General features: G+C 32.3%; 1 protein-coding gene across 1 annotated transcript; it reads right to left on the bottom strand.

Annotated features, from left to right (window-relative positions):
- Nucleotides 1-11892: 11892 nt before the first annotated feature.
- On the bottom strand, nucleotides 11893-13630 carry LOC113766865 (UDP-glycosyltransferase 13-like). Its single transcript, XM_027311027.1, has one exon. The coding sequence runs from the start codon at nucleotides 13476-13478 to the stop codon at nucleotides 12069-12071; it is 1410 nt and encodes a 469-aa protein (XP_027166828.1). The 5' UTR covers nucleotides 13479-13630; the 3' UTR covers nucleotides 11893-12068.
- Nucleotides 13631-15127: the final 1497 nt, after the last annotated feature.

A 15127-nucleotide genomic window follows, 5' to 3' on the forward strand; every position in this document is an offset into this window, starting at 1 on the left:
CGATTTTGTGTCAAAACACCGGTCCTTATGAAATTATAACTATATCACTAGAAATTTTATGATTTTAAGTCTGTATACATAGATTAGCATTCTAACATTGACCACGTATATTTTGTCACCAGTGAATGCATGATAATTAAACTGAATTTAAATTTTAAATTAAAATATGGTGTACATGTCATACGTGTGTAACTGTGATACCGTAGTCATTACATATAAGATAAACGCACAATACACTAAGATATGTTTGGATAATTAGGAGTTCAAAATTTTAAACTTCACTTAGATGAGCCAATTAAACTACACTAAGTTGACTCATGTGAGATGGCTCAATTTATTATCTTTCTTTTATTGGTCATTAGCAGGAACATTTACTCTATTTCTACATTAAGATGAGCCATCAGAACTTCTACACTACCCTATGCTGTAGGGAAGGGGAGTCTAAAAAAGCACCGGAACTTCTACACTAGCCTACCAGACCAAACAAGTGCAGTAAGATCTACCTTGTATATAAAAAGAAATTCAAGTTACTGTAGCTAACCATCTTTTTGACACATGTAATGCATATATTTTTGACAAGTGGACCTTTGATTATTTTACCTAAATTTTTCCTTCCCATTTTTGATCCAATTGGGTTAAAGGATTAAAATATTTTTTCTCCTTAAGAAAATCAACTCCATCTCTTCTTTTTCTTCTTGCAGTAACTAATGTCATCCCCCACTTTTTTTATTTTTTATTTTTTAAAACTAATCTAACTAAGATTGTTGCCATGTTCTTTTTTTTTTTTTTTTGTCAAGATGATAGCTACTTAGCAAAAAGAATTCTTTATTATTTTTATCCCATTTTACATTTTCTTTTCTTCCTTTTTTCTTCATCTCTAATCTCTCATGTTTGCTCTATTTTTTTATCATAATGTTATAGCCAACTGGCATTTGTTTGTTAAATTTATAGGATGATGTTTTTATTTGGTAGTTCTTCATGGATAAAAGGTGAAATATTAAAATATCTTAGAATTCATTTTATACCAATGATCATTTTCTATGAATAATAGAACAAAAATTCATTCTTTTATTTTCTCCTCCCATGATTTGATTTCTGACGTCACATTTTGTTTCCTTTGCTTTGTTTTTTTGGTTCCATTTTGTAATTATCTACAATTTTGTGTATTTTTTTAGGAGAAAGATATATCATGTGATGTTTCCACTAAGATAAATCTAGCTAGGCATTCTTGTACCTCCGTTTTTCTCCATTTCTTTCTTTTTGCAATTACTTTATGGCCTATTCAATTTAATTGAAGGATCCAATAAGATTTTGTATATATTTAAAATAAAGTTAATTTTTGTTTGTTTTTTAAGTACTCAAGTGTTGTAGTATCAATTGGGTTGGTATACAAGGATTGCAGTTAGTGGTGGAAGTCACAATTGAGGGTTTCGGCCTAGAATATGACTTGACAAAAAATTGTTAGAAAATTCAATTTTGATTAGGAAGATGGTTTTGCAATAAAAAATAGTTCAATTCTAATTTGTATATGTAGATCAGGAAACATAGCAATTCATATTTTTATCTAATCTTACTATTTATATTCTGGAGCTGCAGGATAATGTTGTTACCTTTAGGTGGAATTTACATAGATGAACTAGATTCTTCTATCAAAAGAAAGAAAAATATGAAAGTTTATAGTAAGCTATATTGATGTTGAAGATTGTGCCATGTTTTAGCAGCTTCCTAAAATTTTTCTCATTATTAAAGTACTAAAAGTATTATGACTGCTTTTGATTTAGTTTTAACTAAAACTATACTACTATTAATACATCAATGCACTTATAGTGTATTAATTTTCTCTCCTTTTTGGGTATCATATAATAGTGGTTCAAAAATCTTTATTCAAATCACAATAAATAGGGAGGTTGAATTCATAGATGGGATTTCTCTTTACAACAAATTTTGAGAGAAATTTTATTTATTCTCCATATTTTGTTAATTCTATTCCTATAATAAACAAAAGCTATATGATAAAAATAATAGCGGAAGTATGATTAACAAAAATGAGAGTTCAAATAATATTTGTCAATTTTAATTGCTTTGATGCTCAATTTTTCTCCTATATTTCTATTCATTCATCATGTGGCAAAATAATTTGATGCTATGCATTCGACTAAATTTCTAGGGGGCTCAAACTGTGCTTTGCACAGTTCAAGTACCTCTAGTTTTTTAAGAACAAGTAAGCACTACACTTCCTTGTAATGCATTTGGCAAAGTTTAAACCTCTCAACCTAGTATACGAGAGAGTTTTAATAGACTCTCCCTAATCATTGGACCAAGGCCCAATCATTGCTCAATTTATTACTCCCTCTGTCCCGAAAACTTTGTCGTGCTTTGGGAGCTGAACGTTTTATGCACAGTGTTAAGTTTCAGATTTGTTTTCCGATTTTGCCACTAGAATGTGTGGTCATTAGTGGTTAAGGAGACAAAAATGACATGTGGGGCCAAAACTACTTACAAGAAATGCAATCCGCCAACAGAGAGTGATTCTCACGCATCACTTTAAACCTTGTGTGTATCTCACGGATGTCTTGCAACTTGAGTTGAGAGCAAATGAAAATCAAAGGGCCCCACTAATAAAAGTAAAGAGTGAGGGAATCTTGAAGGGTAAAAATTGAAACAAGAGAATTTTTGTTTTCCATTTTGAGTATGTGACAAACATTTTGGGACAGACCAAAATGGAAAGCATGACAGTTTCAATGGGACGGAGGGAGTATCTGTTTGTAAGATTCTCCTTTTTGCCACCACTCATAATTTGGAAGCAACTTTGGATTCCTTTTCCTAAAGGGATAATTTCAGAAACATTCCCTGCATGTTCTAACAATTTCACTAGCCTCCCTTGAGGTTTGTCAAATTACATAAACTTCCCCTGAGTTTAATGTTTTAGTAACAAAATTAGTCCAAATCAGAAAAAGTGACATTAAAAAGGTATTTTAAGGAGAGAGATGAAACTTTTATCCCATAACTACCACTTATTTATGTATATAAATTGTATTAGTAAAAAAATGAAAACAATTAAAAATTAGAAACAATTAAAACACACATTTCATTACTGAAAAAGTTCATGTTCAATATATTAGACAATACAAATAAACAATAAAACTAAACTAATGATCTTAAGATTCAGTAAAATAGACCAATCATTGCTCTTAACATTAAATTTGCTATGATTCTTGTGATTTTGAACATAAAATTTTTTTGAATTTTGCCTTTCTTTTCCCTTCTTTCTCCTTTACTTCTACAAAATTGCTTTACAACTATTACAGTTTTAAAAGTTTCAAAGAAAATTTTCTCATGAACAATCTTCTTTTGCCTTGTGTTTTTTTTCTATTAGAGTTCTTCTTCTCATATTGTGTACAACTGGTTTCTGATCATTATCAAGTTCTATCAATCATAAAATTATGTCATTTGGTATATCAATTGGCCTTATTTTATAATTGCAAATCACTATTCATCATTAAAGAAATTCTCAACCGTTATTTCTGTTAATTAGTTATTAATAGTTAATTAGTGCTCTAATTACTCAATCGTTAGATATTAGTTTCTATAAGACATAATGTTTTAGGGTATATGAGTAATTTTCCCCAATATGGTGTAAGTAATTGGGCCCACAATTCTACCAAGGGAGGTAAGTGTAATTTTATAAATCTCAATGGAGGCCAGTGAAATTATTAGAAACCTCAAGGAGATTTCTGAAATTATCCCTTTCCTAAACTACACTTTCAACCATTGAGGTAACCATACTTCTTCCCTTTCAACTAAAGATGTCAAAATGGGTGATTTGGTCGGATTTGGGTTGGGTAAAATGCATAATGGGTATAAATAAGTCAACCCACATATATCCATTTAATTAGATGGGTCTAAATGGGTAAGTCAAAAAATGAATTGGGTAACCCAATTACCCATTTATTTTAACTTTTGTAAATTCATTTTTTCAAACTAAGTTATCAATTTATACCATCCTTTGTACACATCATTAGTTTTAAATATTTACTTATAATACTCAATAAAACTAATTGTCAATTTGTTTTCCATCCGTACTCTATGTCGCAAAATTACATACTATTTAATAATTAAACAATGACAATATAAAAATCTGAACTAAGTACTATGAAAGTTAACATAAAAACTTAATCAAAAAATTTTGAACCTCTATCATTTTTTTGTATGTAAATTTAAAATTTCATTTTGGAAAAGCAAGAAAAAAGGCTAAAACTTGTCATAAATTGGTAATGCTGAAAAATGAGCAAGTTAACAAACTAAGAGAAAATAAAATGATAAGATAAAACCGACAATAATAATAATAATGAGACAAAAGTAGTTAATATCATGACAAAATAAAAATTTTGAAAAAAAAAAATGGGTAGGGGAAGAGAGGAGATTTGGAGGAAAACAATTCTAAATAGGTTAATTGGATTTGATGGGTTACCCAATAATATTTATTTAATAAATGAGTATTATTGGATAACCCATTTATACTCATATACAAAAATTTAAAATACCCATACTCATCTATTCATGGACAAATATGGATAAATCAGTTACATGGGTTTGTTTGACAGCTTTGTTTGACAGCTATACTTTCAGCAGAGGTATCTCGCCGTGTGTGTAGTTTTTAATGCTCTAACAAAATCCGCCCAGCATTTAGAGCCTATTAACGCATGGAAATTTAAATTTTTTGTGCCTATGGACATACACCACACGAACCAAAGAATGGCTACAACCAATAGCTAAAATCCAAGCGCCAGGCGAAGTACACATATTTGAAAATTGTGAAAACATCTCTCCATTGGATTAGATTCAAATGTTACATTGGACTCCACTATTTTCTTTTATTCTTTATCACCTATTGAGACGTTAGTTGGCTTCCAATCCTTTCCCCTACCAAACTTTCTTGAACAATGGTGTTGACCCTATTATAAATTGTTAAATTGATAATTGTTACAAATCCTTTTGATATCAATATTTAATCCGATCCAACTATGCTCTGATGCCTGTTGTTGGGATCCACGATGCAAAATAAATAATTATTGAACAATCAAGAACTTAACCATTTAATGACACCAAACCACCGCATGAAATAAGAGTGATAGAAAATATTTAACCTGGTTTGACTCATTTATAAAACTTATGACTAGGGAAAGAACACCTATTCTTTCTTATAAGGGAAGAACCTCAAATAAGAATACGACTTGAACCTCAAATTTAACCTTTGTCTAACTTCTTTTACCTCATGCATAAGACCACGCGGCTCCCTTTGTGTGTTGCCACTCCACACCTATTTATAGAATACGTTGCTTAACCAATGCCCGGCTAATGAAATTGAATGACTTAAAATACTGACGAAACCCATGTATATAGAAATTTCTTAATGACCATTTGAAGTAAATACCAAATAGAAAATGTTAGAAATTACTTACTTGCCACACAATCTAGATGAAAAATAAATCGAATTTCCTAACATCCATTTCCAATTTCATTGGATTTGGTGAAGTAACGGGGACAAAACAAGAAAATAATGCACGTGCCGCATGTACATAAATTCAGATATTTTCAAATTCATCGGAACAAATTACTCTGCATTTTTCATCCTTTCTTGTGAGGATGAATATTTTTTTTTATTTCATTATTGTAGCCATCCATCGTGACAAAATTATTTTTGCTGTCTCTAAATAATTGGATCAGGAGCCACACTCTACATTTTGTATTGTATATTAAAGTTACAACACTGACCCCCTCTGACATGATTATTCACAATTTGTAGATGTGGCACAGTGAGGCAGTTGGCCACATTCAACGACTAAATGTTTAGAAGGCTTTTGTTCTATAAATATTTATGGTATGTGTAGCAAAATTAGACAGCTTGACCCCAAGAAAGGTTTTTCAGATTTGAGCATGATCTCCACTAGATTCTCAGACTGCAATGCACTACATGAGACGAGGAAAAAGGTGCCGGATGTCGCAAACTTGCTAGATTGAATACTTGAAAGATTTGCGTGTTTGAGACTCAATTAAAAGAGTTCAAGAATTAACGTCTAATTTTGAGTGTTTCACTAGAACTGTTTCTTAGAATGTTCACTACTATCTAAATAGTGACTAGTTATATTGTTGTGGTGCATTAAAATTGTTAGTTTACTTCTTTTATCTGTGAATTTAATTTATTAATTTTATATTAAAAGTCCACCACAATACAACATTGTATAATGCGTATAGATCTACAAGTTTCAATACAACATTGTACAAGTTTCAACAGTTTTAAACTCTAAACATAATAATAGATGAACTTGTTTTATACATGGCGTGTACCTAGAGATGTGAGTTAATTGTTCTACGCCGCAATTAGATTGTGAAGTCCCCTAGATAGGGTTGAATTGGATAGTAAGGTGAAAGGGATTGTAAGTAGAAGGTTTTGGATTAAAAATCTATCACTTTAATAAAAAGGGTAAAATACACTTTACCCCCCAGTGATTTAGCGCTTTTTCACATAACTCCCCTATAGTTTCAAAAGTTATACATAACCCCTCATGATTTGGATTAAAATGTCAAAATAACGAAATTTTCATTCCATAATGGAGTCAACTAAAATGTCAAAAGTACCTCCATGTAAAGTTGAAAATTATTTATGAACCATAGGGAGTTATGTATATATTTGAAAACCATAAGTGGATTATATGATAAAATAGTAAACCGTAATGGGTTTATATGGTAAAGCATAAAAATCATATAGGGTTAGAGTGTCATGCCTATTATGTTTATATTTTTTGATCACTTTAGCCATTTTAATTTGTAAACAAGGGCAAATTACACTTTACCCCCCAGTGATTTAGTGTTTTTGTATATAACCCACCTATGATTTCAAAAACTATACATAACTCTCTCATAGTTTAGATTAAAGTGTCAAAGTAACGAGATTTACAATCCAAAACGGAGTCACCTAAAATGTCAAAAATACTCCTATGTAAAGTTGAAAATTATTTACTAACCACAATGGGGTGATGTGTATATTTTGAAAACTATAAGGGGTTATATGGTAAAGTATTAAATTATAAGAGGGTTATATGGTAAAATATAAAATCATACTGGGTTAGTGCGTCATATATATTATATTTATATATTTTGGTCATTTCAACCATTTTAATTTTTAAATAAGAGTAATTTCAATATTTTTAAAGGTTTGGTTACGAATGATCATTTCTATCACTTTGACACTTTAATTTAAATCATGAGGGGGTTATGTATAACTTTTAAAACCATATGGGGGTTATGTACAAATATACTAAACTATAGGGGGTAAAATATAATTTACCCTTTAAACAAAGATAATTTCGACATTTTATAGGTTCCGTTACAAATGATCATTTTCGACAATTTGATACTTTAATCTAAATTATGAGGGGGCTATATATAATTTTTAGAACTATAGGGGGGTTATGTGAAAAATTGCTAAACCACAAGGGGGTGAAGTGAATTTTGCCCTTAAAGCAAAAAAAAAAAAAAAAAAAAGTAGATTGTGAAGTCTCCTTGTGCAATCTGATGTCCGATATTGTCGTCTTCTCAAGAAATCAAGTTGCTTTAGTCTCTGTCACAGAAAGAAAATTGCCAAGCTTTATGTCATTTTCCACAACCAGAGGCATAACCTAATTAAACTGTTTTTATTGCAAACAGATGAATAATATTAGCCCCTCTTTTCTCAGGTCAATGTCAACTTATAATTTAGGCCATATCCACTCAACTTTGCGCGGGGAGTTTGTGAACATATAATTTCTTTCGTTGAATATGTAACAATCATCTTTGCGCATTTGCCTATATGCCCTCGAACTCTGATGCCTCAAGGCTAACTATCAATACTACTAGGATAAAAAGTATACTGAGAATGCTATGTTCTTTCTCATATTCTTTCTTTCCAGAATTGAGTTTTCCCTCTAATTCTTTCCCGTCTCTTGCTTTTCTTAATATTGATAAGAGTGCCAAAAAAAAAAAAAAGAGAATCACCCCTTTGTATTTAAGAGAGTGGGAAAAATGGTGAAGAATAATTCAAAGTTTTTTAATATTTTTATTACATAAAGAGAAAGGTACTTTTGTCCAAAATTTATCAACATGCTAAACTATTTTAATGGGTAAAATACATAAAAAAAAATTATGTTAGGAGGTAACCTAATAATAGCTCTATAGTTTAAGAGGGTAAAGTAATGACTCTAAGGGCTAAATGTATCTTTTAATTGCATCACTAAACTACGTCAAGTGTGAGTGTTAGGTTTAGAGATAAAATGCTTGAAGAATAATGCTGTGAGGGAGACTGAAAGTAGCTCTAAACTTTAGGAGAGCAAAACGATAATAGAAGCTATGGGTTGTAGGGGAGCTAGATTTTTGCAATAGAAGCTGATCTTAAACTTAAAAGTTGAAATGATCCAACCATACTCTAACAAGTTTCAAAAGTAGAATAACAAGTTTAAACTGGAAGTACAAGGAAAAAGTTCAATAATTTTATATAGCCAGAAACAAAGTGTTGTGATTGTGTCTTTTATATGTGTTACAATATACCCCAACTAACTTGAACAGATTGTGTGGTCTGAGAATGAAACTTAACATGATTTAAGGTAATTGTCCATGCTATCTGAGGAGGGAAATGGAAAATGGTAATGGTTTAGTTAAAAACATAGTGTAGCCAAACTATACAATAGTGTACCTTTTAGAAACTAAAACGTTAGTTACTAAATATTTCCAAGTTAAAATATTATTCCTCTCGACTTTTTTGTGTTCCTAAAAGTAAGGGATATAACAGTGAAACAAAAAGGAAGCACAAAATGTAGTTTTCAAGCAATACTTTTTGAAATTGCGTTTCTGGAAAAGAGCAAGTTAATTGATGTCTGCATTTGATCTTGAAGAACAAAAGGAACAAAGAAAACTAAGCTTTGTAATTTAGTTTTACTTTGGAATTATTTTTTGTTTCTTGGGAGGAGGGTAAGGAGGGACCAGAAAAGGATTAGAACTAATTTAAGTTCTTTATGCTGATGCATTTTGGGGCAAAAATTGCTTTAGAACCCCCAATATCCAGGTTTCGACTCCTTCAATCTTAACTTTTGAATCCAAATAAGATGAGAAGCTCAGTCTAAGGTGCACAGTCAATATTGGCACTAGTTGTAGTCTGTAAAACTTTGGCGGAATCCATTAGCTTGCAAATAATAATATGTGGTGACTTTCTGTTTTCCAGCCCAATGCAGTATCCAACTCATCTGCTAGTTTAATTATTTGACTCAGTATTTTAGAAATTAGGTAGTGGATCGGCAAAAGTTGTGAATCTGTAGCTAAAGAATAGTCAAGACTGGAAAGCTGAACTCATTGTTTTAAGCAGCTAAACCATTTTGAATACTGTAGTGATCATAAAATATGTTGAATTTGAAAAGAATACCATCAAATCTTTTATCGTTTGGAAAAAGAAAAAGAAAAGAATACCATCAATTCCATATTTTCTTTTTAGTTTGTTATTTTATCTTATTTTTTGACAAGTTTGTCACTTTTATTGATAAAACAATAATTGTTCAGAACAAATACAAATCTCAAATGAAGGAACTAATTTAATTAGTCAGAACTTGCCACAAATTTCCGTTGCATAATATAAATGTGTCACAAGAAAAGAAAAGGGTGAATTATACTTTACTCCCTGTGGTTTAGCACTTTTACACATAACTCCACTATGGTTTTAAAAAACTATACATAAGTCTCCCATTGTTTGGACAAAAGTGTCAAATTAACGGAATTTGCATTCCATAATTGATTCAACTTAAATGTCAAAAGTACCCTATATAAAGTTGGATATTATTCATTAATCACATGCTAGTTATGCACATATTTCAAAAATCATAATGGAGATATATGGTAAAATATAAAACTATAAAGGGTAAAAATGTCATGCATATTATGTTTATATATTTAAATTACTTCTTTTATTTTAGTTTTTAAACAAGGATAATTTTGATATTTCTGTGGGTTTCATTACGGAGGATCATTTCTATCAGTTTGACATTTTAGTCCAAATTATGAGAGAATTATGTATAATTTTTGAAATCCTGGGAGCATTACGTGTAAAATCGCTAAAGCGTATTTTTCCCAAAGAAAAATTTCGAATCAAGCAAAAAAGAAATTGCAATAATAATTTACATGCCCTTATTCGGCCTATATTGTGGTCCAGGGTTCAGATGTCTTGTCTATTTCAGCTTAAAGTTTATACATGGAAGGAGGAGCTGATTTTATTAATTCACTACTTAGGTGAAGATCATGCAATACCGCTATCTTGACGATCCGTATTAGTATTAATAACCTGAGGCCTAGCGAATATTTTAGAATATTTTGTTTTCCTTTCTCCTTTTTTTCTTTTACGTTGGCTAATTTTTTAGTGTAGAAATAGATTATTACAACTGTTTTACTATTATTGTTTATTTTCCAATGGAAGAAGACTATCTTTTGGTACATTTTAAGTTGATGTATCAGCATTCATTGGTCAGCTGGTAGAGCAAGATATTTAGTATTTGTCTGAAAGAAGTTCTAAAGCAATCTAATATTTAGACTTAGAAGCATCAAATTTTTATTAACATTAAACAGGATCCTAAAAGCCTAATAAGTGATTAATTTTCATTGCATGAGAGGGGAACTCGTAACTCATAATATATCATACAAAGTAATCCATGAACATGAAGAGAATAAAAGGCACACAAAGGCGTGTAGAAACAGAAGTGATAGAAGATCCTAAAAAGGAAAATTGAACAAATAGTTCCTTACATCCAGATAACATATTTAAAATAATGCATTTCAAGTGCTCACATACTCAAAACACAACATTTTTACACGGTTGGAATGCATCTCTTAATCTCTTTTTTTTTTCTTTTTTTTGGCCTGGAAATTATATGCTCATCACGGTAAAAGATAGCGGATTATAGTAGATTTTCAAGTTTCCAAGATCACCCTCTGTGCGAGAGATTGGAGATGCAAAGGAGTAGAATATGAAAAAAAAAAAATACAAAAAGCTGAAAGAATTCACAATGACCAAATAAGAAGGGATGAAACAAAATTATGGGTCCTGGTATCTAATTCCTCTGTCACTTTCCTGCTTCTTAAATCCTGTGTTTCCCTTGTGCTGATTATAAACTGATGGTTGCTGGTTCCCTTGTGCTTTTGATCTACACAAGTGTTCATTTCCTTTATCGATCATCTTCAGCTTATTATTAATATCTCTTGCTTTAGGTAACATTTCATAGAGAAAGGCTTTCTTCTTAGAATGCGAGGAGAAGAAGCATACCTTTGGTTTCTCTTGGTTCAAGATCTCTACCTCATGCTGGGAGATTTTCATCAGCATTATACCTTGATGTTCTCTGCCTTGTCCTGCAGCCTCAGATTTTCCCGCGAGACAGCTTGGATGATTGATAAAGAACCTTCCAGACTCTCCAACTCTTCTCTGATGGTCTGCACAAGATTAGTCTCTTCACTGGAGTGGGAAAACAAATTCAATATTTGTGCATTGACTGGCAGTGAAAGTAAAATTGAGCAGACCTTGACACCAATCTGTCTCCATGTATTATCATAATAGAAATGAATCTGACCAGCTGGTTGGAAAACACCGGTGAACAGAAATAAACAAAAACAACCAATCTTCTCAGCTCATGCTTTTAAGTTCCAAACTGTAAAGTTGCATTAGTATGAACATTATATAATCAAGTTCACACCAATCAAGGGTCATTTGTATCATCATTTTAATTTTTTTTCCTTCTATCAGGTCAATTCTACACGAAGCAAGGATTATTTGTTGATATCATAATAATGTATTTAGAAAGAAAGGAAAAAAGTAGAGAAAGAGAAGAAGAGAAATATCTTCTGGAGTAATTGACAACAAATCAAGGATAAAAAATAGCACAAAAGTGGGAATTTTGCTTCTACGACAGTAGATAACAGTAATTTATCGGAGTTCTCAGCTAAATTTTGCTACCAGTGATCTGGATTCTGCCCATTTCAAGTTTCATTCTTCTGGCTTCAGCTCAAAGATTTTCTATGATTTCCAGAAGCACTTTCTTAGAACTCCCACCAACTTCGTAGGCCTTCCTAGCTTCTTCCTTCACCTTCTTTGCCTTTATCCTCAATGTTTTATCCTGCATCAACTCGACAATTTGATCCCCAATCTCCTCTCCCTTCACTAGGTTCTCCCCCAGCCAACCCCAATGCCTCATCCATACTCCAAGGCCTGCCTTCTCTGTCACTTCTGCGTTCAACTTTTGGTCTCCATTTAGAGGCCAAGCCAGTATAGGCACCCCATAACGAGCTGCTTCAGTTACAGAATTCCACCCACAATGGCTTACAAATCCTCCGATTGCTGGATGCGCTAAAACTTGCTCTTGCTCCACCCATGCTTTACAAACTAGCCCCTTCTTCTTTGTTCTTTCAAGAAATGAACTGCCAAGTAAATCTTGCAGATCTTCCCTCTCGTCTTTGTCAACTTTGGTAGTCTTTATTACCCAAAGAAATCTGCATCCACTTCTCTCCAGTCCATTTCCTAGTTCTCTTATTTGTTCCTTTGACAATGCTGTTCTGCTTCCAAAGCTAACATAGACTACAGACTCATTTGGTTGGCCATCTAGCCACTGCAGATAAGAGCCAGCTTTCACGACAGCCTTACAAGGCTCGTATGGTCCTATGGGGAGAAAAGGAGGTAAATGAGCCAGCACCTTGCCAGTATTTACTGCAGCAATTGTTTCAGACTCAAACCAATCAAAGCTATTAAGTAGAATACCCTTGGCTTTCGAGAGGAATTGAGCATTTAAACGGATGTGGGCTGTGAAAATATGATCTGGAGTAAAGAAGGGAGGAGGAAGGCTTGAAATTGGCACCGAAGCTAAACCCGGAAGCTGAATGCTAGAGTCTTCCGAACTTTTGCTTTCGAGTATCAAGTCAGGAAGACAAGCCATAAGTGAAAAAAATCTAGCTGAAGTGGTGGATACAATGTAAAGGGGCATAGATAATTCATCAGCTAGACGATTGATATCGGCTGCAACAGCAAAGTCAGCGAAGATGGCTGATAGAGGCGGAGTAGATAAGGAAGCCAGGAGAGGATGCAGGAGATGAACTGAGCTACTAATAGCTAGAAATCGAGCAAAGAAAGGATCAGGTTTATCAGCGTCTGCAAATTCGGATGGACTGCTGGGAATTGGGAGATGAAAATCAAGCTGATTGATTTGAGGGTGGGAAGCAAAGAAGGTAGACAATTCGTTGGACTCTGCAGCAGAAACTGGAGGCTGAACAGCAATCAACGTAACTCTGCATTGGCAATTAGGAGAAGCAAGCATGGCTGCCAATCTCAGAAATGGGACCAAATGGCCTATTCCTGCACTAGGAAACAGAGCTACATGTGCAACTGCTCTCTTCTGGGAATCACCAATTCTTGACATTGACATTGTTTGATGAACTGATGATGCTGTATCTAGTCTACTTTGTTTTGGTGTATAGGTCTTCTATCCTCTGCTACCATCTTTAAATAGAGTAATATAATATCTTTTCTTATGAAAATATTTTATAATTACTAGAAACAAAAGAATCTCATATGGATTAACAATCTAATATGAACGTCAATACTCTATTGTCTCATTGTTGTTTTTTTTTCAAGAATAAATCATCCATTTTGACAAAAACAATTTTCTTGTGAGTAATATTAAATTCATTGGATGAGAAGCCTAACTCTTCATTTATTTATGATTAGGTAGGTTGCTTCTACAGTGGAAAGTTGGTTGGTTGCTTCTACGGTGGAAAGTTGGTTGGTTGTCTCTAGTCCACTTTGTTTTGGTGTACAATTCTTCCATCTTCTGCTACCATCTTTAAATAGAGTAATATATTTTCTTATGAAAATATTTTGTAATTACTAGAAACAAAAGAATCTCATATGGATTAAAAATCTAATATGAACGTCAATATACTCGATTGCCTCATTGTTGTTTTTATTTCAAGAATAAACCATTCATTTTGACAAAAACAATTTTCCTGTGAGTAATATTACATTCATTGGATGAGGAGCCTAACTCTCATTTTTAAGATGATTAGGTACATCTATTAGTTGAATTTGGACACATTCTTGTGTCATATAATGCATGTGTACAAGTTTCAACGTTGTCTTCCAAAGAGTAGACTGAAAAGAGTATAAGTTGATTGTTGAAGTACTTTTGAAATTTTTGGTTGCTTGTATGTTTTATCTGTATGTATTTTTCACTTTTTTTTTGGTTCAATTATTGGTGAGACGTGCTTTTCTCCTTGCTAAAATAGTATTTTTTTCAACAAAATAATTAAGAGAAAACAGAGAGTTTTATCTGTTGTTATTGACTTATGCCGGCAAGAGTCACGTGTGCCAAATTTTGTATAATTTTGAAGTGAATTTTGCGATTGTCCACATTTTTGGCAAATTGAATAATTCAACAACCAAATTTACTTTTCACTAAAACTTTAGGATTAATAAATTGATTGGCAAAGCGAGATGAATCCTAAAGTTAATTCATACAAAGTTAGTTTATGATTGGCAAAGCTAATTCATACAAAGTTAGTTTTGATTCATCTCGCAATACATTTTTGGCAAAGCTAATTCAACTAAATTGATTGTATTGCGAGATGAATCAAACTAACTTCGTATGAATTAGCTTTGCATGGTTGTACTGATCAGCTTTGCCTTTTACTATAGTGAACCTGCTAAATAAGAGCTCATTGAGCTTGGTGCAGTCAAACAATTTACAATATTCTTCGAAATTTCAAAATACTCTAGGTTGAATGTATGAATTAAAGTGCATGAATTTGTACATAATACCTTGAATTTATTCATACAAGTATTTAATAAGTTCTTTTGTTTCTTAAACAATCTCTCCTATATAAAGAGGTCAAGTAGAGAGTGATTTGCTACGGAAAATCACTTTTCTATTACTTTGAACTTTCTCAAAAAGCACTTCTTAGTTCAAGAGAATTTGTCTTACTTTATGCAAGCATTTAAAACAAATAAACTTCATCTTATCCTAAAGGATATTTATCCCTGATTGGCAATCTTCTACTACAACTTTTCAGCTAGTTG

The sequence above is a fragment of the Coffea eugenioides genome, chromosome 3, assembly GCF_003713205.1.
Source record: "Coffea eugenioides isolate CCC68of chromosome 3, Ceug_1.0, whole genome shotgun sequence".
In the NCBI taxonomy this organism is placed as follows: Eukaryota; Viridiplantae; Streptophyta; class Magnoliopsida; order Gentianales; family Rubiaceae; genus Coffea; species Coffea eugenioides.